Source organism: Vicugna pacos, chromosome 7 (genome assembly GCF_048564905.1).
Source record: "Vicugna pacos chromosome 7, VicPac4, whole genome shotgun sequence".
In the NCBI taxonomy this organism is placed as follows: Eukaryota; Metazoa; Chordata; class Mammalia; order Artiodactyla; family Camelidae; genus Vicugna; species Vicugna pacos.
Window position 1 is genome coordinate 66,000,533 of NC_132993.1, and position 24,686 is coordinate 66,025,218.

Genomic DNA, 24,686 nt, shown 5'->3' on the forward strand with positions numbered 1-24,686 from the left:
ATTATTTAATTTAAAAGTAAATATTTGACCAAGAAAATAATGATATACTGAGAAAATTTAGGTAAGTCTTATTCTCTTAGCCAAAAAGTCAACAATAAATTAAAAGAATAAAAAATTTTTGAACACCCTTCTATAGCACTTCTTATGCAAAAACTAATATTTTTACTTTTGCTTTAAGTTGTGTTATCTGAGTGAAAACAATCCTGCATGCTTAGGACAGTTTTACATAGAGTTAGTTCTCAGATCTCATTAATTCCTCCTATTCTTTTTTCTGACTCTTTAAAAAGAGTGAGATCCATTGCAGAATTTTTACAGATGATTTACTCTATTTAGAACTCCAGAGGAGATCATGTTTCTTCTCAAAAAAACTAGCAGTTTCCCTTTCAGTCTACAAAGTAACTACTGTGCCCAAAATAATGCATGGGGCTCTCAAATCTTTTTTTCTATACATTATACCCCTACCATCAGTTTTAAAGGAACTCTTTCAAAGGAATATTTTAGCTTTTTTCAATGTGAATGTAGGTCTCATTTCCCAAAACATTCCAACTATTTATTTCTACTGTCAGCTTATTTTTATTAAGCAATTATAAAGCATGCAGAATTTAAAACGATCTTATACACCTTAAGATCCTGGAGTGAGACTACAGCATCCAAGTTTAAGACATATAAATAATATATTAATCCCACCTGGACTGTTACAAAACTCAGGCAAACATTAAATATACTTAAATTAATTTGGCAACAAAGCTCTAAGTTATAAAGTCTAGAATTAATCATTCCAGGAATGAAAGGCAAAATAAATCATAATATTCAAATATATGATTCACAGAGAAGCGATCTTTTTTTTTCACAGCAAGCTTAGCTTTGACAAATTTAAAATTAAAAAAGAAATACTCAGTGTAGCATTTATATTACCAATTTATCTTAACAACTGCTTTTATTGAAGCATGACAGTAACCTTTTTCTTTGACTACCAAATATGACATAAAGCTCACCATTTAAAAGATGATAAAATACATTGCATAGTTTCTTAAGCTGTAGTAGAGCAAGGTTGAAAAACCCTGGGGTTTCTATCCAGATTTAGGGTGGTTATTTGTTTCGTTTAGTTCCATTTGGATTTCTGGCCTGATTTGTTAAACCAGTGGTTCTGAGCATATGGCATTTTGAAGTAGAGTAATCAAAGAACAAAGGATACTATTTTTTAACATTCAAGAAAGAAGGAAGAAGTAATCAAACCTGCTGCAAAATAATGAAATGTTCTGACTAATGGAATAATGTGTGATGGAACAGGTAGAAATCTGAAAATGCGACAGAAAAGCAGACCTCTTCTTAGAACTAGATGCTGAGTTTGTGCTGACTCCAGGAGGAATGTCGCTATAAAAAGAGTCGCCATCTCCAGGCTTTTTTACATAATCTCCCTGGGGTAACTGTCTAAGGCATAATAAACATTTCAGAGTCAGAAAACAAGACACACACATGAACACAGACATATACAAATATTATTTTAGGAAAAAGGAGGTAGGGGTAATGATCTACATGAATCAAATCTATAACAACATGTAAGATTATTAATAAATATGACAAATTAGTCATTCTAACTGTAGAGGTCAGAAAGGCAATCACTGAATTCTCTCCACTCTGGATGAATAAAGCCTTGCTTTGGGGGAAAAATATGAAAAGATGAGGTTTTTTTCACTGTAACTTCATCATACTTAGAGATGGTAACTGCCATTTTGCCTTAAAAAATAAATGAATAAAACTGATGCCGAAGGAGCGTGTTGAGACAGATAGTCCTTGCCCAGAAAAGGCACAGTTTTTTTCACTGTGGTGAGTAAATTAATCATAATTTTTAAACATTATACAGTGTAACCTTGGTTTGGTCTTAAAAGAACGGATTGATTTCTAAGCTATGTTCTATAATTTAATCTAAATAGAGTCTTATTCCAGTCCTCTGTTCAATCTGGAACTTCACTGTTCATTTAACAGAAGTATGAAGAAATTGAAAGAGATGCAAAGGTCAATCAAAAATGTCATTCTAGGGGGAGAGTAGAGCTCAAGTGGTAGAGTGCATGCTTAGCATGCATGAGGTCCTGGGTTCAATCCCCAGTGCCTCCATTAAATAAATAAATAAACCTAATGACCCCCCTCCCCCAAAAAAAGGAAAAGAAAGAAAAATGTCATTCTATAACTGTAGAGCGTTGGAAGGAAGGTAAGTTAGCAAGAAGAAGAAAAGGTTGAAAAAATAACAGAATTCTTATTGAGACTATTGAAGGATTTTTATAGGTGGCCTTGACTCTCCATCTCCAACAAGGGAAAGTCTACCTAGTCTGCACCATTACCGACCCCACTTACTCTGATTTTGCATTAACTAAGATCAGAACAGATTTGTATTACTTATTCTAAGGGAACAGGGTGGAAAACTGAAGCAAGGAACTTCTGGTCAACGCTGATCCTTCAGTGACTAATCTGATGCTTTGCTGGTGCATGGCCCCCAAACAGGCAACTGCATCTCAGACTTGACTCGGTTCCATTCAGCACGAATGCTGGAGGTGCCACAAACTAGAGTGGAACTGAGAATTTTAAACAGAGCTATAATTAACTAGGTCTCCAACAAAGGCCCCCATTTGTTAACTCCTCTTCCTATTTGGTTTTTCCTTAGTTACCACACTAGTCATAGTTACCTGCTGATGCTGAATTCTATCCCTCAAATGCCACTTTCAGCTGTTTCCTTGCTTATGCCAACTCTCACATTGTTCGTTCATTCTTTTGAATGACTAAATACTCTCTCTCATACTATTTCCATTCTACATATTCACACCTCTCTACAAATAAAATTTTTCAACTAGTACAAAGCACCTATGTACATTTGTGAGGTTAAATCTCCTCCTCCCCTTTAAAGAAATCAAATTTCTCATTAGATTTGTAAGATCAATTTTACATAAAATTTTTGATACATATTCCTTCAAAATATTTTTAACCTTTTAAGTGACTTCAGCTCATAATTGTAATCTTTCTTTTTCCCAGTGTATTACAAAACAATTTTACTGGAAAAGTAACACAATTTCTCCATATTTATAATGTTAAGAACATAGGACAAAAGATATATCTGCTTATGCAAGAGATCTTTACTCTCTAGAATCATATTTTCTGTCTTGCCGCCTATCAGGAAGATATCCTATCAATACTTGAAGAAATGCTCTCAAGAAAATCAAGGTTCTGTAAGTTGCCTCTAGGAGGAAAATTCCCTTCTGTATCATATTAATATTTATATAAAAATACCAAGAACATACCATCAACATCACATTTTCAATACTAATCTTTATAGCTAACAAATCATTTCTGTCACTATTACCTTTACAGATAATCTTTACAAGCTGATGAGACATGCCTCACTAAATTCAAATTAAATAAAAACAAGTTATCTTTCCCATTAATGTATCCCCCAAGTCACCCTCTCTTTACATGGTTCTGGCTTTCGGGCATTTACCAAGGGCTCACTTGGCTGAGATTGCAGGCTTAAAGGTACCTCCTCTCACAATGGATGGGGCCCAGTTTTGTTTCATTTTTTTTTAACTAAGCACATTTTACCGCTCCTTCAAAGTAATTTCTCTGCAGCCCATCTTTTACACAGTGTACAAACATCCTTAATGCTAAACATATCATAAACTGTGGGCTTTAGTCAAAGATTTGAAAGGGAAGTTTAAGTTCAGTGAACTTTGGGAGCATAGCTTTGCTTTTTATCATTCTGGGCAGGCTAGATTCTTATCTGTCTCTACTGTGAAGTCTTCAAAATAAAGAAACTATTTTCCTTAAAATTCCATGAGGAATGCATGTAATTTCTTCACATAGTAAATGCCTAAAAATGTTAATAATAGACGATGAATTCTGTTAAAGATCTCTTAGGAATAATATATAACATTCCCCACTATCCAGGAATTTATCCTTTTTTTCAGTATCTAGATAGTTACACATTATAACAAACCTATTTCTTCTTAATTAACCTTTAGTGAAGACAGAGAATATCAGGTCCCCATGATCAATAAAATAACACTTCATTATTTGTTATAAAAGATCATAAATGACCAACTAAATTATAGCTTTAATTTTTTAATTGAATTTATTTTTCTAGTCTTCATAGTTTTCTTCCTAAATTTTGCTGGTTTCATAGAATTTTGGATTTAAGTGGCCTGAGCAGTGCTAAGTTTTATAATGGAAAAATTATCTCATATTTCCCATATCACATGCAAATATGTTAGACATGTGCATGAATTTTTATACTTACTGGCCAAAAGTAAATAAAAGCTTATATAATGAAATTCTTTTTCTTCAAAAAAGGATCCCTGTTATGAGGAAGTCTAATCTTTCCTAAAGGGTGCATTGAACCAGAATACTTAATAATCTTTACACATACTCAAAATGAGATTTTAATGAAAAAAATTTAATTTAGGTCTTAACCTTAATGCTGAAAGAGGCATTTCTCCAAAGCTTTGTTGGTGTCTGGGCTGTCTGCTATTGCAATTGTTACTTTTCTGTTTTAAGAAATACTGTGTAGTGCGTACTAAGTCACACTGACAGATGTATGAATATCACTGAAGTAAGAAAAATAATATAAAAACAAACTAAGAAGTATTGAAAAAAAAAGGGGGGACGCCACAAGCAGAAAGTAAAGTGGCTAAAGCAGGTAGGAGAGAAAAGAAATGGGGGAGGGGGTTTCTGCTTAAGGTATGAATCAGGAAGATATGATCTAATTATTCTAATTCACATTATGTATGTTCAATGATGTATGCTCATTCCAGACAAGGAGACTATTTCAGCTGAATACTGATGTTTTATAAATCCAATTTCAATGAATGTTTTCTTATTCTACTATTGAGTTGCAAACCTACCTGAAAACTAAAATTCAAACCCGTAATTCTTGCCACAAAGTAACAAGTCCTTAAGCAGTTTTGCTAAAATATAAACAAGAGTATCAACTGAAAAAATTACGGAGGACCTCTTTCCTAGAGATTTTAAAGAAAAGAATCAGTAGTCATCCTTCTAACTACATGATGTCTAAGAATTTTCCATGGCTCCTCAGTTCCATGGTTCTACCTTTCACAAGATGACACTGGCAGCTTTAAAGTGACATCGTTCATGTATGGGGTTCTGTCTCCACTGTGCCCCAGAATGAGACTTCTACTTTTTATTAGGCAATTTGTAGACAAAAAGAAAAAAAATGGGTTCACTTGTCATCTATTTGCCAGGCTTGCAATCAAACTTATCACACATTCCCTCAATAAAATGTAAACCTTGAGGACACATTCATTGGAGGGAAAATTTACCAGGTTATCAGGTTTCTTCACAGAATTACTTGCCTGACCTTCCTAGTAATTTGAAAAGTGATGCTCAATTTGGCATTTTTGAGCCATGATATCATCAATAAGAATCTAATAACTGGCTACATATTTAATATGCATTTAGTGTCAAAGCAAACCTTTATGCCCACCAATGCTTTCACCAGCTCAACCAGTAATATGGGTCCCACTTGTATCATGAACTCTGCCTTCCTCTTAGAGAACAACCGTATCTACCTCTCTTATTTGAAGATCAGAGAAACACAAAGCCTTCATAGACCATGTACTAATAGCTCCCCTTACTAGAATGCTTCACAGGTTACAAAGAACTGCATCTGCTTTCAGAGTTGAATAAAATTTAGGTGATTTCCCAGTACCACATACTAGTAAGTGGATTTTTGATTCCTCATCAGTTTTTTGACCAAAGAAATTTTTTTAATTTGAGGTTCTCACCATGGCACCTCCAAAAAAGTTAATTTAAAGGCAACTCAAAATTCTTATTTCCTCTCCCTGGCATCCTTTGGAACTGGACACGTATCTTTATCAGAATATCTGCAGATATTTTCATAAGACTGTACATTTCCTAATGGATGCTTTGGTCTATTGACCTTACCACCACTAACGTCGATTCTCAAAAAGGAAAATCCTCCAGAAGATATTTGTATACTCACAACTTCCTAATCTAAAGTCCATTCCTTGCTACTTCTCTATTTTAAGAAGTATTGTATAAACCTAAGATTCATTAGCTATGGACAAGTGTAAAAATAAAGGTTGTGTTGAAGCATAACAAAATATATAAAATAAATACCTGCTGAAAGACGACAACTCTCAAAATATGAACTACATCCCAAAAGAGTAGCCAGACTGATGAAATGACGACTCAGGAATACCAGGAGGTATGAAATTACATCAGGCACATAAAGGAGATTCTTAACATAAAATTTTTCTTAACTATTCCTATGCATATATTGAGTTAGAATAAGAAATTGGTGCACAGGTTTACATATTAATCATTTTTTGTAGGGTGGGCAGTTGCTTTATTCTGGAGAGCATCCCTGTTGAGAACACATCTTAGAGCACTGTAACAGCTTTGCTTATGTTACATTTTAAGCAATATTAAATTACATTATAGCCTTAACTCCTTGGAAATGGAGCGAAATTATTAATTTTTGATCTTAGTAGCCTCATTTTATTTTTCACAGAAGAAAGCCACCAAACTTAGACTTCTGCTGTGGCTGATCAACTTCTACCCAAGGGAAAGTGTAAACGGCCCCAACTTTTCTCCAGAGTTTAAAAGATGTCACAAAGACATCTGGTTGTTTTTCAAATTTAATTTATTTTGTTTCAGTTTTACTTTTTCCATTAGTGATGGAAGTTAGTTATTTCAGGGCAAAATCAGTATTTTCCAACATCTATGGCTAACTGGCCAGGATCTGAATTGGTACCCTGTGGGACCACTTACTTATAAAGACTCTGTAGATACTTATGGCTAAAACCTTATAAGGATTTTAAATTACAACATAGAAGGAAATAACAAACAAATTTAAAATTTTAGTTTGTGAAAAAATGAAAGCCGTGGTTGAGGCCTGAAAGCAGTATCACCACATTTATTACATCTTATTCCTAATCTGCCACTGGCAGATAATGGATCAGTGGAAAAAGATAAGTGGGGATCTGCATAAGTATCTTGAGTACAAAACTAGTACTATATGACATGCAAAACCTGGTCTAGATGATCAATTTCCAGGATATTTTAATTTTTTGTATCAATAAGTAATAGCATTAGTAATTTCTTAAATGTGAACAGTGAAGGGTATATATCCTGATATGGGCTAATTTAGATTTCATAAAAAATAGGCAATTCTTACTGGACTATATGAATGCTTTGTATCTCTTTTTATGGTGCTGGTTAAATATAGATTTTAAGGGTATGATGAATGGAGGGTCTCACTTTATGGGCTTGTTTTTTTTCAAAAAAAGTAGGCTGGATGATCAGGAATTCCAACTATGCAAATTATTTCTTTTACTACCTGTGTAATTACCTAATTGGCAGCAAAAATTTTTTTTCTTATGCAGAGATAAAACAGGCTTTTCAAGTGCCAAGACATTCTCCTGACCGCAACACTGTGCAACACTGTGCCTGTATAAATTTATTGTTTATGAATGGAAGTTACTAATATAACAACAGTAACAAGAAATAAATTCCTTCAGAAAGTATGGCAATAAGGGTGTCATAAACATGAAGAAAAGCCAATCAAGTAATGTAAACAAAGGTGACATCTTAACATAAAGGAATTTTGTTTTAGATGGGAAAAAAATCAACTTCCATGTGTCTATTACTATAAAGCAACACAAATACGAACTTCTATTAATTATAGTAGTGTTGGATGAAAGAACCATTAAACTAAATAACAACAGATCTATTTTAAATTAACACATTCCACAGCAACATTACTAAAATTATCATCTCAAGATCATGAAAAATCAAGATTAGTTTATGACACTACAGCATAAAAACAAAGTGAACTTGCTTTATAATTGTATGTATGAATTCCAAAGATGCTAACAGAACTGAAACCTTTCAGTGCTCAGTTATATGTTCAGATTATTCTCATTACATACCTCTGTTCTCGATAGTTTCTTTATGGACAAGGAGAGAGAAGAGAGAGAGAGCCAGAGGAGAAAAAAAAAAACAAAAACTGGTTACCAACAGAAGTACATTGAGAGAGAGCACTAAACATAAAAGCTCTAACATTCATTGAAAGATCTCCATTAGAGGATTTTGGGGAAGACAAACAGTCTTACACACATACATATGAATGCACACACACATACACATAAATTTCATCTTTCAAAGAAGTGACACTAAAGGGTTAGTGACAATATTTTCAAATAACAATTTTAAAAGCATAAAGTTTCAGTTATTAAAAAGTAATTATTTTCTCAATGTCAATTGTATCATATTAAAAACTTAGTACTGTTCTAAAGTTGACACTATTTCAAATACAGGTATTAGACATGTATATTGATTTAAATAATGAAATTAGTCAAGTTACTTATATAAACTGTGTTTTCATACAAATAAAAAGCATAATTCATTCCTTTCGGAATATATGCCCCAAACTACTAAAGCTCTTCCTAAGAATTTCAAATAGTTAAACTTAATGGATACAAGAATATTATATTTCATCATGTATGATAAATTACAGTGAGAATTCACAGCTGTTTTGGACCTCCCAAGTTATTACTACTTACTCACAGGAGCTTCATTGAAAGCTACATTGGAACTACTTTGTTCAAAGTTTAGTCTCTATTTTTTATTTGGCCAAGTACTAAAATAAAATTACATGAGTTTCAAAATAAATCAATCTGAAACAAAAATGTGTTTAAGAGGGTGTGGCAGTGAGGTGCCAATGGCTTTTAACTTTTGACTCAAAAGAGTTAATGTTTAGCTTTCTATAATGACCTAATTAGGTGTTACTATTTCATAGAAGTGTTGAAAGCTCAAGCGATCGAGCAGTGGGCTCCTTCCACCAACATCAAGGCTAATGTTTCTATGTGGATTTCATTTGCAGCACTTTCACTGGCCAATCTATTCCATGCACCCTTTAAGTATCTCATTTAATAATGAGCTCATGAAGGTAAAAGTGCCAATTTGTTACTTAATATTTTTTATTCCTGAGATCATCAGATGAGGGAGAAAATAAATCAACATTTTTCTATTCAAAATGTTTTACTTTTTATTGTCTGTCTGATTATCTGAGCAGTCTACCAGTTTCAAATAAGTATTCCTCATTTCCAATCCCTGACATTCCTCCCACTCTTGGAAAAGGAACAGAAACTTTAATTGGAAGGATTAATGAGAAAATGAGTTCTCAGGTCCTAAATCCATTTTGGAAGTTCAAACAGAATATGTGAAACAGCACATTCATGAATTTAACTCCTCTATTAAAATTTCTACATCCTCATTCTATTTTTAAACATATTCTGAATAAATTTAGTAACATTAAAAGTTCCATCATTTAGGTTCAAATTATTTATGAAAAGAATATTGTGGTATGAACAAGTTTTGTCTTTTTCCTTAATGAATCTGCAAAGTACATATATTCAGAAGTGAAAAAAAAAGTGAAACCATATGAATTTCATAAAAATAAGAAATGATATACAGAAAGAAGTACTTTAAATGCTAATCATTAAAATCAACAGACACAGGTAATTTCATTAGCAGTAAGAGTAGATGTTTAAATTTTATATTTTCTGAAAGGTAATTTTTTCCAAGACTGTAAACATGAAATAATCACTTTGCATCAGTGGGTGGCAAAAAATCATGCACAGGACAATTTTGCTTCCCCTTTTCACATGATCAATGAAACCACTGAACTACTTTGAAACAGAAATGGTTGGGGTTGGGGTGGGTATAGCTCAGTGGCAGAGTGCATGCTTAGCATGCATAAGGTCCTGGGTTCAATTCCCAGTACTTCCATTAAAAAAAAAAAGTTAAAAACAGCAATAGTTGTGATGGCAACTGTTACACAGCAGGGAAGTCAAGGAAATAGTGTGACGCAAAGATGGGGCTGAGTCACCTGAAGTGTGAGGAGAAATCAAACAATATATAGAGAAAAACCCTTCCTTCAACCAAATAATTGTATACTTCAAATGTTAGGCTGAAATCAGCCTGTTCAAATATAAGTATGCAACGTGCTTAATGACTTGCACATCCAAGAGGTGCACAGGTACTGAGCATCTGTGAGCTGGTACAGAGCTTCGTATCCATATAATCAGAGCCAAGCATTGCCATGTTGCTGTGCTCTCCTTCGCTAGGCTATGCCATATTAAATTGTGTTATGCTAAACTTTATTGTGCTGTCTGTGCTATCGGTTAATACAGCCTTGCACAAATGTCTTTCTGCATTTTAATACTTGTAAGAAAGTTTATCCTAGTAGTTGACTAATTGCTCTCTCTTTTCAGTGAAAGAAACTCCTTCAGGGTTCTGATCTCACAACAAGCAAGAGCCATATGCACTTTTAAGGGGGTTTCTTTTAATTCAGTTCATATAAAACCAAGTCAGGTAATAACAGTAATAGCAAATAATTATATAATGCCTAGTCTATTGAAAGGTTTGGAGTAATTTAAAAGTCTAAAATTGTCTAATTCCCAAGTCTTTTAGTAAAACAAATTTGGTCTATGAACTTAAAAAAAAAAAGCTATAAAGCTGTAAATGGGGTAATATCCAGAAAAGCTAGCAAAGTTGCAGGCCTTCCAAATGGAGAAACACCCAATCCTGGAGACCTGAAACATTATCTGAGATCAGCAGGACTATTTAAAAATGAAAATATTAGAAAAACTTAAAGTTCACCATACTTAGGTTTTACTTTATTAAATATTAATAAGTTACTCGAATACTGATGAAAAAATTTTCACATCATAAGACTTAAAAAAGAAACCAAACATATTAAATATACAAATAAGTTTGGAATGTCTGAAGTCATTTACTTACCTAAGGGAACCCAATATTCAAAACTTACATAGTGAATAACTTTTTAATCTTTATAAATAGAACCAAAAAAATTTTAAGTTGAACTTTGGAGCTTAAGAATTAGGCATTTAAAAGTTGTAACTTATAGTTGGAATTTTAATTTCAACAAATTATATCTCTGAAGAGTCTTGTCTTCACACAAAAACGCCCACGTATTTAGCAGGTAAGGGTGCCTCCTTCATGCTGGTTGCGGAAAGGTTTTGCTCTTAGCATGACGCATGGTCAGGTCATCGAAAGCCCTCCGTAGCAGATCTGCTACTGTTCTTGTTGAGATGACCTTTGTCATCAAAGTGCTGTGCTAACTGACTACCTTGCTTAGATTTCCAGGTACGGGTTTAAGTCAAAAGAACCTGCATCACTAAAGAGCAACCCAACACAGCCTTTGTATGAGACATAATTTAAACTGATTTTACTTCATGTAATGGTTTTAAAACAATATTCAGTATTTTTTAGAATAGAAGGGAGTTACCTCAAAATCTAAAAAATGATAAATTATTATTACCTCTAATCCTACCAAGAACTACATTGATTGAATCGTTGAGCCAGACTGATTTTCACTGCAGGTATATTTATCTAATGATATAAAACTTTTAAGATGTTTAATTCATTTAAGCAAATATTTTAAAGTATATTTTGACAGTAACATACAGAGACATTTCACTTACTTATAACCCCATGCTGTTATTCCTAAAATGAGGGCCAGCACTAAAATGGTGCCAGCAATTATGCCTATTATGATATTGGTACCAGCAACACCTAGGAGAAAAAAAGAAACAATGAAGATCAGTGTATACAATTGGAATTTTAATACAATCCCTTCAGAAACTTTATTCTCCAGATTTGTAATCATCACACTAAGAACATTATTTGTTTTCAAAAGTGGATAATTTTCTCTTTATATAGTTTTAATTTTAGAGAACATTTTAAAAATTTTATTTATTTATTGAGACATAATTGACATATGACATTACACTAGTTTCAGGTGTATGACATAATGATTTGATATTTGTATATACTGTGAAATAAAAAGTGGGTATTTTCTACAGCAAGGAAAGATCAACTATAACTTAGGAATCCGTATCAACTGTTTTTTAAAACATAATTCTTTGTGTATGTTCCCTTTTAATTCTTATTCAAGTGCACTTTGTACTTTTATTTTCTATGTTTTTTTTTTCTGGAAAATAAAAGGTCATTGAACTAAAAGAAAGAAGAGGAAAGACAAGGAAAAAATTCGGGGCAATACTAATATATTAGCACAGTACCCTTTGGGGAGGAATGTTTAGAAACCTAGGGTGCTTTTGACGCCAACCTCTTCCTCAGAAATTCTAGAAATGTTATTGTTCCTATTACTCCATTTTGATAACTAATCCAAGGTCCTTATTTTGCACCACATTTTGTCTAGATAAATACAAGTTTAAAGGAGAAAACACATCTACAGATTTACATAATTAGTGCTCCGGTGATGTAGATAATGAAAGCCCTGGGCTTGTAGTGCCCAGCCTTGGCAATAACGGTTGTGGCACCCTAGAGAAGGAGAACCCAAAGGAAAAGATACAGTCTTGTGAGCTGGAGATTGGTGCTGGTGAGGCATGAAAGCGAGGCTGCACCAGACTGGCCACGGGTCAGGGCAGGGCTGAACTTCAGGACTGGGCAATACCACTGTTGTGTCCAACAGCGCCCACCATCAGGCAGGCTGGGATGCAGTCCTTGAGGGAGCATAGCAATCAGAGTGGCCCAGTGAGTCAAAGATTTGGACAACAAGCCCAAGAGCAGAAAGAGTAGGTTGGACACCTACCTCTGATACTAGGAGACCTGTTTTGCTGAGAATGACTAATACCCCATGTTAAATTGCAGGGCTCTCACCCAGAGCAGCTCAGTTCTCTCCTTCTGGACATCATCAGTCAGTAATCATAGGTAACTGGAGCAGAGTCTAACTTCCCATGACAGAAGTGGCAGCCACTCTGTCTAGGAGCCCTCAGTAGTCACGTGGGGCAGCTGGGCTTGGACATCTGAGGAGGCTGACTGACTCCACCCTGTTCAGGTCTTCTGTGGGATTGGTGGGTGCAGATGCCAGAGGATCCCACCTCGGGCATTGGGATTTTCCTATTCTAAGATCTAGCATATCTGATTTCCCTTCTTTTCCTTCCAAGGATTTCACAGAGATCAATAAAGTTGGATGCTAGTCCTGATTATTTCTAAGTAATGGTATGACTTTTGACAAGTCACTTAAATCCACGGACCTGAACAACCTCATCTTTGCATCAATTGCTAGAACGAGCTCCACACTACCATTGCTAAGACCAGTGATGCCAAAATCCTAATCATTCTGTAAGTTTCTTTATCAAAGTCATATTGGCTAAGTTTTTAACCTGTCTGGATGATTAGAATCAAAAGAATCTTTTTTCTCATCCTTTGGAGGTGAATGGGCTTCAGGATTTGAACACTATTTAATGCTCAAATTGAATAAAAGAATACTCAATAATGAAATGATAAAAATAGTTTAAAAGGGGATATTCATCTCCAAAGTAAAGACATTCTTTCCACTATCTGCATTTAATTTCTACTTCTCCAATTGGGCCACTCTAGCTTTTAGAACTATATCTTTTGTTTCCTACCCATGTCCTTATACCTCTTCCAGGCGCCTTGGCCAACGTTACTACTTCTAGAAATACCTATAGTTCAGGCTACAGAACTAGGGTTGAATACAAATGATATTCTATAATAAAGAATATTAAAGTCAACCAAGTATTTTAAAATCAATTACTCAAATTTTTCTTATTTATTCAGTCCTAATATGTAAAATTAAAAAAAAATATAAATAGAATCAGACACTTAAGAATCTTGACTACTTTCTTCATTTAAAAGAAATGCTGGGGTTTGTTGTCAGCCTTAAACAAATACAACATTTGGAAAATCTCACTCTGATGTAGGATGAGATAAGGCTAAATCAGTAGACTAAGTTATATTCTATATTTAATATCATTACAATTTAATGGGGATGATCAGTTTCATAATGCCAGCCCCAATTGTATATGTTAATGTATTATTATGTGGATTTAAGCATATTTGAGTTATAAAAAAAATCCAAATGGAACTTTCAGAAGGGTGGCTTTCTCTTTCCGTGTGTATAAAGACAACTTACTAGGACCAAATTAAGTACCTACCGTTGCCAGACAGAGTAATACCAGCCTTTGCATCATCATTGTGAGGGAAGAAAGTGCTGCAGTCTGCACCCACCCAGTGTCTGTTACACACACACTTCAGCTCGTTACTGCAAACCTGAAACCCAAAATCAATCCAGAGTAAACACCAGCTCTTTGGTACAGAGGCATGAAAAATAAATGGTGATTTCCAATTACCATATGCTTAGAATTTGATGGTACTGAAAATGTATTGGAATCTTCTTGCTACTACTAATTACTTTATTTCTTACTCTAAATAAATAAATACTAACAATATATTTTCTGACTGAATTTGCCAGAAGACAACAAAGGCAATCATGAATTTTAACAGAGGAATGAATTTATACATCTAAAAAAATCGATAAAATGATTGTTCTGAATTTCATTAATTCAAATTTTATAAGAGGAAGATTTTTTAACTAAGCAGAATTAAAATCATTTGCTAATTGTCCAATACAAAGTTTTCTTTCTTCTAAAGAAAAGGCCTTTATACCAAAATTTTATTGATCTTTTAGGAAGCAAAGGAGATACAGAGAAATCCAACAAAGAAGACGGAGGTCTGATGTTTTGCAGTGGTCTGAGAAGAAAGCTTCACAAAACCAGAACCTTGGCACCTCAACCCAAGCTCCAGAGATTAGCTACCTCAGTGTCATGGAGACTGAGAACTCCCTCAAACAAACATAGAAAAAAAAACCGAAACATAAAATGGCACCAAATTTTTAAAAATTATCAGATAATAGTCTGTCTTCATTTATACAGCCAGGAAACAGAATCTATACCTAAGGTCTATAATTCAAAGCAACTCTGAAAGAAGTAGGAGGTGGGAGAGAATTCAGTTAGGGTTAAGATGGGAGAAGATCTTCAGCAGGCAGGCTCTGACTGGATAGGTTTCTGTCTTTGTCTGACTGAATTTGCCAGAAGACAACAAACATGCCATACATGCACTTCTAAATGCAAGTATAAAATATGATTAACAAATTGCAGATTTCAAATTAATTCATATTTGCAGATTAACAGATACACAGGAAGGAAAAAAGGCCTGACTGAGTTTCAGTCCCCACTTCACCACTACCTTTTCAACAGACTGTAACCAGGTCAACTGGCTTCTCCAATTACGTTTCCATATCATACAACTGCATCAGTGATACAGTGACAAGAACAGTGATACTGATGTACAATGATCATAAACAACAGAGTTTTAGCTAACAGTGTTGAACATTCACTCTGTCACAGGCATTCTTCTAAGTACTACATGTAAGTTAACCAAGATGATGTATAGTACATAGAGACCATCTACTGTATTTCTCCTTTTAATTTTTGTCACATATACAGAGTTGAGTTACCATAAGTTAAAAATACACAAGATATAACCTTTCCGTATTATGCATAATTATTGTAAATGCTTTTGATGCTATGTATCACCTGATTTACTTGTATGTATCATTCATTTACTGATTCCTTAACCAAGTAGTTAATTAACACAACTAATTACGTTTGGTCTCCTTTATATACTCAGAACTTCCAAATGAATAAGATATAGTTATTCATCAGCATAATGATCAAGAAATAATTTAATTATTCTTTTCTCCCATCCCCTCCAAAAGCATTTCTCCATAACATCATCTTAATCATTAAGGAAAGAAGACTTAGCAGATTCCTTTATAGGAGCAGAATCACTTAAAGTATGCCTTCTCTATTCTCGTGTGTTACAAGAATTCCTTTCCTTCGGCGAAGAGTTACAATTAGTAAGACCTCCCTATGGACATTATTGGCTTATCCCTCAGGGACATATGTGGAATGACCAGGATGCAAGGCGTACAATTCCAGGGCAGAGATCTTTGCCTCAACTGTATAGTACAACAAGTTCAAGCAAAGAATCCAGAGTGAGGGTAAAAAGATCATAGCACACGCCAAAAGAAAAAAAACCAAGAAGTTTTGTCAGTACAGGAATTCCTAACTGAAAATGAAAAACTGTAATCACTAATAAAGCATGTTAATTTAACCTATAGACTTACTTATATAGTACCTACCTTATCAGATATATAACTGACAGAATAGAATTGGGTCTTTTAAATGCTACCATTCTTTCTATTCATCTGTGAGAAACATTTCCCTCAATTAGTCTGTTTCTATTTCTAGGAGTTATGCTCAGCTAGTACCCACTGAAGTGGCCACAGCAGTTATTTATGGTCTGTTCTAAATGGTAAGCGGCTGGGACCACACCAGCTGTTAAATACCGTGGCCACTGCCCTTGCTTTTTATTCCCTATTTTATCTGGTTACAGTTTGTTAAAAATTTGTCTCCTAGATCACTAGTAGAACACTGGTATTATATTAAATGAGATCAATTTAATCTGATAAGAGAGGAAGATGTAAGAATTTGGTTAGAAAGATAATACTTTTTCTTATTCCCAGGCTTCTACAGACTACACAACAGAAATATTAATGACTATGACACGTGACTGTCTATACCCCAGCCAGAAACATGAACAAGCATGTTTCCCATTATTACAGAAATAAGCAGTTGAAGGTCACAGCTTTTTCTGTGCTATAAAAGAAGTAAAACATTCCCCATGGTTAGGTACTGAATACTTACTCCATTTCCTGAACAAACAGTGCCTTCTTTATTGCTTAAGCAAGTACTGAAGTTGAAGGAAGCCACGGGAAGACATCTGTGTTCTAAGCACATCATTTGGGGACCACAGGGTGTTCCATCTTCCACATAGCCAAGGTCTACATCTTCTTCGAGCTTAACATGCCCACCACTAAAAATAAATTGAGAGCAAAAAGAAAATGGGATTCCACTGATTCACATTCATCTTGAGAAGACGCTTAAAAATTTAAAAATGGGCAATATCACTTTCTCTATTTTCTATTTATTATCTAATTTTAAAAAAAGCAGTATAAGCATTTTCAACCTTTAAATGAAGAAAGCAATTGAATCTTTTGATCTAATTCTTTTCAGAAATATTGACATAGTTTAGGATTTAAACACAATTATTATAACAAGGGCACAAAGTGAAATTCTTGCCTTGGCTATCATATACAAGTCAAGTAAACCATTATTACTAGCATTTGATTTGATAAATAAGTAGGTTTCAAGATTTCAAACATGTTTCAAATAAGGATGAGAATTTTGGGTTTTGGTTTACATTTCACAAAAAGATTGCTCTATTTACAAATTATAGTTGACCCTTGAACAGTGTAGGGTTAGGGGCTCTGAGCCTCTACGGATCCGAAAATCCATGGATTCAACCGATGGCGAATTGTGTAGTACTACAGTAGGTACTTATTGAAAAAAATGCACTTATAAGTGGACCCTCACAGTTCAAACCAGTGGTGTTCAAGGATCTACAGTATATTTGAGAATGGCTGAAACACTGTAACTTAACTATTCAATACAGCAAGCCCACATATTATGTAGGAATAAAAAATAAACAGGGTAGAAATTGAACATGTATATTCATAATCTATTTATTTATATGGTACCATATCAATGCTACTACCAAAATCTCCATTCTATTTGTTTATGTATTTATTTTTATCAAAATTATACATGCATATAGTTTTAAGAGTTAAAAAGATAAATTGGTTTTTTAAATGCTGTAAAGCAATCCATTGACTTCTACTCCTCAATATATTCCTCCCTGGAGAAAACCCCTTCCAACTCTTAATTGACTCTTTTATTATTTATGTACATATCTTTAAATAATGAGTTTGTACTATTATTTTTTACTTTTCCATTTTAGGTATTATCAATTGACTTCTGTCTATTGAATTTGAGAATTTATCTCTTTCTCCTATCCTCCCATCATATATTTTGTTTAATCAATAGGTAAACCAATAACAAATATGCACATTATTATGACTATGTAAATGTTACTTACTTGAGTGATATGATATGCCATAATTAAATCCTTCCTTTTCCTTGTATGACTTGTTTTCCCTCATATTAGCAAGTCTCATTTGTTGTTTCTTTGCCTACTTTCCTAAGAATTTACCACTCACTCAAAATTAGTCCAACTCTGCTGACTGTCAAAATCTCTATCAAGATGTGTTTAAACATCTAGTTCAACTTCCTGTAGAAATCTCTCCTGGAGTTTCCCCTATCTGATCTGTTGGTCCCCTGTATCTGGTGCAGAGCTGGACATCTTGGATTTCCCCTCACCATTCACTGGAGGATTGCCCTGTCTCTCTCCATGGTGGGTATCTTGTTTCCTAAATGCCCTGTGTTTCTTTCTTAGTTTCCTTCTTCATTTCCCTAGAGCACAATTTCTAAGAGCTTCCTTCCTGAGAAAGGGCATAGAGGAGTAAACTATGGGAGGAAACTTGCATATCTAAATATATCTTTATTTTCTACCCCCACACTTGTTTGATATTTCACCTGAGTACAGAATTCTAGTTTGGAAATCATTTTCTCCATTGTCTTCTGGCTTCCAGGGCTCCTGTTGATAGATTCTAAATCATTCCATTCTTTTATCCCCCTCCTCTTTGGAAACAGTTGGGATTCTTTTCTTTGTCCTAAGGTTACGCAATTTCATAATGATATGTTCTGATGTGTCTCTAATTTCCCCCACTGTACCTTGCACTTGGTGAGCCTGGCAATGTGGAAAGTCAAGTCCAAAGGTTCTAGGTACCACTCTTGGAGACACTCATTGCCGATTTCCTCCCTGCTGTTTTCTTTGTTCTTTATTATTTCTATTCTGACACGGTGACCTTTCCTCTATGTTCCCTTCTTTGCCTCTTTTGCCCTGTTTTTCTGGGAGATGATTTCAATGATTGAGTTTAATTTCTGCCATCATGTTTTTAATTTCCAACAGCCTTTTGTTTTTTCCTCTAAATGTTCTTCATTTTTAAAAACAGCACTCTATTCTTGTTTCCTGGTAGAAGTATCTAATCTCCCATGAATGTTGATAGGTAGTTGTCATGTTTTCTGTTTGTTTTTATCTCTCTCCTTTTTTTTTCATGTTAGTCTTTCCTCACATGTCTGATAACCAGCTCATATTTGAGTTGGGGAACCAAACAGGTGATTGGGAATTCTAGGACTTTCTGACTGAATATCAATTGAGGCTAGAGCACTTCTGTAGAACCCTGATATCTATATTGCCTGCTGACCTTCAGTTTGGAAAACTTCTGTATTATTCTCTGCAGACTTTAAAGCTCAAGCCTTCCATGACAGGGTGAACAATCCTCAGTTTAGCTGAGTCAGGGAAGTAATCTGTGGATCTAACTGCTTTCTGAGCACACTTTCACCTCTTGTCTTTATTTTAACTCCTTCCCCAACCCCGAACTCCTTCACTCCCTCTTCCAGAAGTAGATGATGCTACCCATTTTTGAGCCGTTTGGGAACTGACAGTATATATTGGGTTCGTTCTTGGTTGTCCCCATTACTGAAGTAGGAATTCAGCTTTCTTAGTTTTGATAATCATTTGCCACACATCTGCTGGCTTTCCATTTTCCAAAATGTTGTTGCTATTGTTTCCTCTCCCTTTCTTTGCTTCCCTGTGGATATATGACTCCTAAAACAGATCCATTTAGTGGGGTTTTGGGAGGAAGCAAAAGAAGACACATGTATATAATCAACTGATTTTATCTAGAGATCCTCTTTCATTTTCCTTAATAAGAATAAAATGCAAACTAAACTCTGCGAGTTTTTACTGATTAATGAAACATAACTCTAGCCAACATATAATATTCCACATTCAACTAATTCTTATCTTCTTTTCGCCTCTTTTCTGTCAGGATTTAGTCAATCACCTTCGATGGACTAGAGTCTGTTTTATTTACTAACATATGTCTAAACTGAAAACAGAAAGAATCAAAGCTGCATTCCTGGGAAATAAGATGACTAATGTTTTCATAGAATGGTTAGATAATTACCTGCAGTTTAATGTTCTTCCCTGCTGCACAACTAAAGTAGATGTAATTTCACCATCAAGTTCTCCAAGTCTCGGGATATTACCAATGTTGGTACACAGAAGGTAACCACAAAGCACATCCCTGTGTTAAAAGAGTACCAAGTATTTATTTCACTTTTTTACCCGAAGACATAGCAAACCCTGTACAGTTAGAATGATTATCTCATCTCATTTCAGCATTTTTAAATCAAGTGTATTATTTGCTTAAATTACAAGCAAAATAAAATAAGCCCAAATTAGTTAACCTCCTGCTTTAAAAAATGTCTTCTCTTATTGGTGCATCAAATACCCAACTGTTTTCTAGCTTTTCCTTTATTGTCCCTTAGTTCAAGTATTTATCTAAAGGAAATTATTCATCAAATAGACTTCTTTTACATCAGGATCTACTTTCCCATAACACATCACTGGATATACTAAAATATTTTTTTAAATATTTGATAAGTGAATGAATGACCTTTGAATGCTAAAAGAACACAGCTCTTTCTTCAACCCATTGCCCTAGAATTAAAGAAGAGATTATATATTGCATATATTTTGTAGATTCCCAACCACACAGACTAATGATTTCTTTTTCAATATATTTCACTACTCCCCCAGCTATCACATACAACTCTAATTTAACTTGTAAAATATTTTCATTTGTGTTAAATATTTACACATTCCCTATATTTAACACATTTTAATTATTAATATAGATAACAATAAATATATATTCTAATAAATATCTTGTGAAGACAGATTAGCAGGCCAACAAGATTATCTATCGAAATAATAGGCTTGGTCAGATAGGAAAAGAGAAAAATTAAGACTTGTATCTATCACTAACATAGAAAAAACATGTATTAATTCATTCTTAAAAAGTAATTTTTAGAAGTTATATCATCATTTATTTTATCTATCATAAACAAAAGTGCTTTCTTAACACAGAAGAGATATTCATTCAACATTTTTTGTTGGCACTTACTAAGTATATTAGGATATACTAAAAAAATTAGACACTATTTTTATCCTCAAGGAAATTATACTCTGAGTAAGAAGAGGCATCACATACTTTGAACAACTATAAAACATAGAGCTGAGGACAAGGGCCATAAGAATAGTACAAAGGGCTGTGGGAGTTCAGAGAAGAGGGAGGTGACTTATTTCTGGAGTAAACCCAGAAACAATTTACAGAGCAAGTACTGTCCAAGTGAAGCTTTGAGGATGGATAAATTTTTGACTGATAATGGAGTGAGTATAAAGGGTGCTTCCTGAGGAATGAATAGCACAAGCACAGGGGTGGAGGTAGGACAATAAAATGTACTAGAAATGGTGAGGTTTGCTCGACTTTGGAAGAGTAGAGAAGAAAAAATAGAACTGTAGGTTGGTGGCAAGCTGTAGAGGAGGTCCAGTGCCAAGCTAAGGTTCCATTCCATTTGTTAAACAAGACAGTAGGATATGCAGCAAAGTAGCTAAGAAACAGTTCTAAATTTGGACTGCTTGAATTCTAATTCTGCTTCTATTATTTCCTAGCTATATGAGCTTTTTCAAATTAATTAACTGTGCCTCAGTTTTCTCCTCCATAAAATGGGGCAAACTGCCATGAAGATTAAATGACACAGTTTATGTAAAGTGTGACATAGTGCTTAGCACACAGTGTGCCCTCAACAGATTGTGGGTCTTATTCTTACTATTAATTAGCTATGTGGAACCAGTGAAATTTGAACAAAGAACTGACATGGTCATTCCAACAGTACTGAGCACATGTTCTGTTGACTTTCATCTTTGTTGCCTTTGAGACACTGGCAGGGGTCTTCTAGGTGAGAAAGTCCCAAGGCAGCTACAAACATGGCCGTGCATCTTAGGGGAGAGGTCAGGATACATGCTAATATTTGCGAGCCTTCTACAAAAGTGATGCTGGAACTCTGGAAAGAGATGAGGTGAATAGGCAACAGAATGCATTGTAGGAAAGCCTGGTCACTCAAAAAGTAGTGCTTGTAACCAAGAGAGGTATAAACTCTGGGCTGACTCCTCTATCTCACCGTTTGTTGCACTGTATCCATGTGTCTTTGTCTTTTCCACAGTTACCCTTCTCCGTCCCTTCAATATTCAGTTTCTCATAGCAGTATTTGTCTGATGCCGTCACCTCTGAAGAAGAATAGTTTTCTATCAGTGAGGGATATACCATGTGAGCTGCTCAAAACGTTTGCAGTAAGAGGAAAATGCCAGTGAAGGACTCTTCTTCACTACAATGTTATCAGATCCAAAAATTGGACTCATGGTTCACAAGAGTTCTCCCACACCACGAGCATCCATGACTCAGGGACATTCTTCATAAATGCTCATTTAAAATTTGGCAAATAGCGGGTAGGGTATAGCTCAGTTATAACCTCATGCTTGGCATGCATGAGGTCCTGGGTTCAATCCCTAGTACCTCCATTAAAAACAATAAAATAAAAATAAGCAAACCTAATTACTTCTCCCCCAAAATAATTAAGGTGGTCAAACAAAATAAACAAAAAGAATGAAACTAACACAGAAGAAAGCAGAGCTAAGAGAAGATGAGAGTTTTGTTTTTCTTTTTAATTGGAAAACAAATCTATTTAGATCATTTATAGAATTCAGGCCATAAGTGCTAAGAGCAACACTCCACAGAATTTGGCCAATTAGGAGAAGATGCTACCAAATGGTTCCTTGAATAAATACTAAATGCTTTAACCTCAGTGTCACATATAAAGCATGAATTTCTCACTTAGCAACTTCTATAAATCATAAAGATAGTTTTATAAAACAGTGATGTACTACAATTAAAGATTCAAGAAACAGCATTATTTCCACCTTGTTTATTAATTCTTAATAGCTATCAAAAGTTTATTCTGTTTTTTAGACAAAGCTGAATTCATGCTAAATCTCTTAAAGTTAAATAACATTTTTAAGTGATATCAGCATCTTCGTCAGGATTTTATCTTGGCTAAAGCCAAGGTTGGTTGATGGAGCTCTCCAAGAGTTAGCTCAAAGTGACTCTTGGAAACTTATCAAAAGACGACTGTTGCTGTGGATATGTATTTTAAACTAATTACGTTGGTAGTTTCTTTTCCTACTTCTTGCTATCAGCTCCTATTTTCCCTCAAGGGGAGGAAGCAGAAGCAGAGCATAAACCTACATGACTAAATTTTTCTCCTATCCCAGTGTTTCTCTAGTTGTTCAGAAGAGAGCATACCCTTCCCCTCCCAAAAGGATTACAGCCACTGTTTGTGACAATTAAAGACATCATTACCTTTAGGGTTTGTTTTCTTACACAAATCGTCTTTTGAAAGACTTTGAAACAAAAATCGCTTTCAGAAGGGCTAGTAACACTTCTGAAAAAATATAATACACAACATTTAAATATACATTTAAATTCCATAATATTTTAAATGATAAGTGTTATATATATACATATTTCTCTCCAAAATGTGACAAATTTTGAAGGGAGTAACATTAAAATTTCTTTCTGATATGGCAGAGCTATCCCAATAGAAATTTACCTATCACCAGGAAAGCCAGCTAGAGTTTAAGAAAGAAAATAAAGGGGAAAAAAAGCAACTTTAGCTAAAATGCTATAGTTTTTAGCCAAGGGTGTCCTATCCAGGGTCTCCATCTATCCCACGGGACTGTATGGGTTTTGTCTAGGGACACTTAGCTCAAGAGAGTATAAGAGGAGCTGAAATCCAGGTTTGCTCTATTCTCCAAGCTTCATGTCCTGGAGTGGATGTCACCTGCCTGGCAGCAAAAAGCATCTTCTGTCCAAAGGTACAGCCAACTAGCCAAGAGGTATGGGGCCGTGTCTTCTCCAAGGAGGTACCTTTCTCTCATTTCCACAACAGTGCCCTGTTAAGACCTGCTATGGCTTTGAGAATCCCCTTGCCATGAAGTGGTTGAAAATTTACTTCCAGCTCCCATGTCCTTGGGCCTGATACCAAACTTTGAAAATGATCAAGCCACGCTATTTACTCACTTTGCCCCCAGATGTATTTGCACTGTCTATCCCTGGTTTTACATCTTCCTCCAAAGCAAATTCCCTAAAATGAAAAAGCATACCCATTAGCAATACACAGTCTGCTTACGTCAGATAACTGAAAAAGTAAAAATGACCAGGAAAACAAGATGAGTATTATAAAAGTCTCTTATCTTCAGAACTGATTACAAAACATTTAATCTAACCTTCCTACTATGATAAGACCTCAGTATTTCTTTCATGCTGGTACACATGAAAAATTTAGGTAAAGATGAAGTAACTTACCTGAACACCATCACATGAATAGCCATCCATTTTATGAATATTTGGGGCACACTAGAAAAAGAAAACAGCACTATGAACTGAATGCACAGCAAAATGTCAAGATGAACCAATTCCTTTTATGTCTGCATTTTAAAAATAAAGTCTGTTAACTTATTTACAAACCAGAGACAGACTCACAGGCATAGAAAACAAACTTATGGTTTCCAGAGGGAAGAACAGTAGGGAGGGATAAATTGGGAGTTTAGGATTTAACCTAATATATAGGTTTTAGATTTAAACTAATATATGAAATAGATAAACAACAAGCTCCTATTGTATGGCACAGGGAACTATATTCCATATCTTGTAATAGCCTATAATGAAAAAGAATATGAAAAGGAATATATATGTATAAACAAATCACTATGTTGTACACCAGAAATTAACACAACACTGCAAATAGACTATACTGCAACAA

The 24,686-nt window shown here is 34.6% G+C and overlaps 1 protein-coding gene across 7 annotated transcripts in view; it reads right to left on the reverse strand.

Annotated features, from left to right (window-relative positions):
• The window catches only part of ADAM22 (ADAM metallopeptidase domain 22), a 200,415-nt gene that overhangs the window by 16,266 nt on the left and 159,463 nt on the right, over nucleotides 1-24,686 (reverse strand). For 3 of the 7 annotated variants that reach the window (XM_072965059.1, XM_072965058.1, XM_072965057.1), the window contains exons 19-26: nucleotides 24,230-24,280; nucleotides 23,945-24,008; nucleotides 21,990-22,095; nucleotides 19,931-20,050; nucleotides 16,647-16,815; nucleotides 14,034-14,148; nucleotides 11,535-11,625; nucleotides 7,956-7,973 (exon numbers count right to left, since the gene is read on the reverse strand). In XM_072965059.1, coding sequence (XP_072821160.1) covers nucleotides 7,956-7,973; nucleotides 11,535-11,625; nucleotides 14,034-14,148; nucleotides 16,647-16,815; nucleotides 19,931-20,050; nucleotides 21,990-22,095; nucleotides 23,945-24,008; nucleotides 24,230-24,280 — 734 coding nt within the window. Of the gene's footprint in view, nucleotides 1-1,236; nucleotides 1,432-7,955; nucleotides 7,974-11,534; nucleotides 11,626-14,033; nucleotides 14,149-16,646; nucleotides 16,816-19,930; nucleotides 20,051-21,989; nucleotides 22,096-23,944; nucleotides 24,009-24,229; nucleotides 24,281-24,686 lie in introns of all 7 variants that reach the window. The other 4 variants (XM_072965061.1, XM_072965060.1, XM_072965062.1 and 1 more) reach the window with 3 other exon arrangements.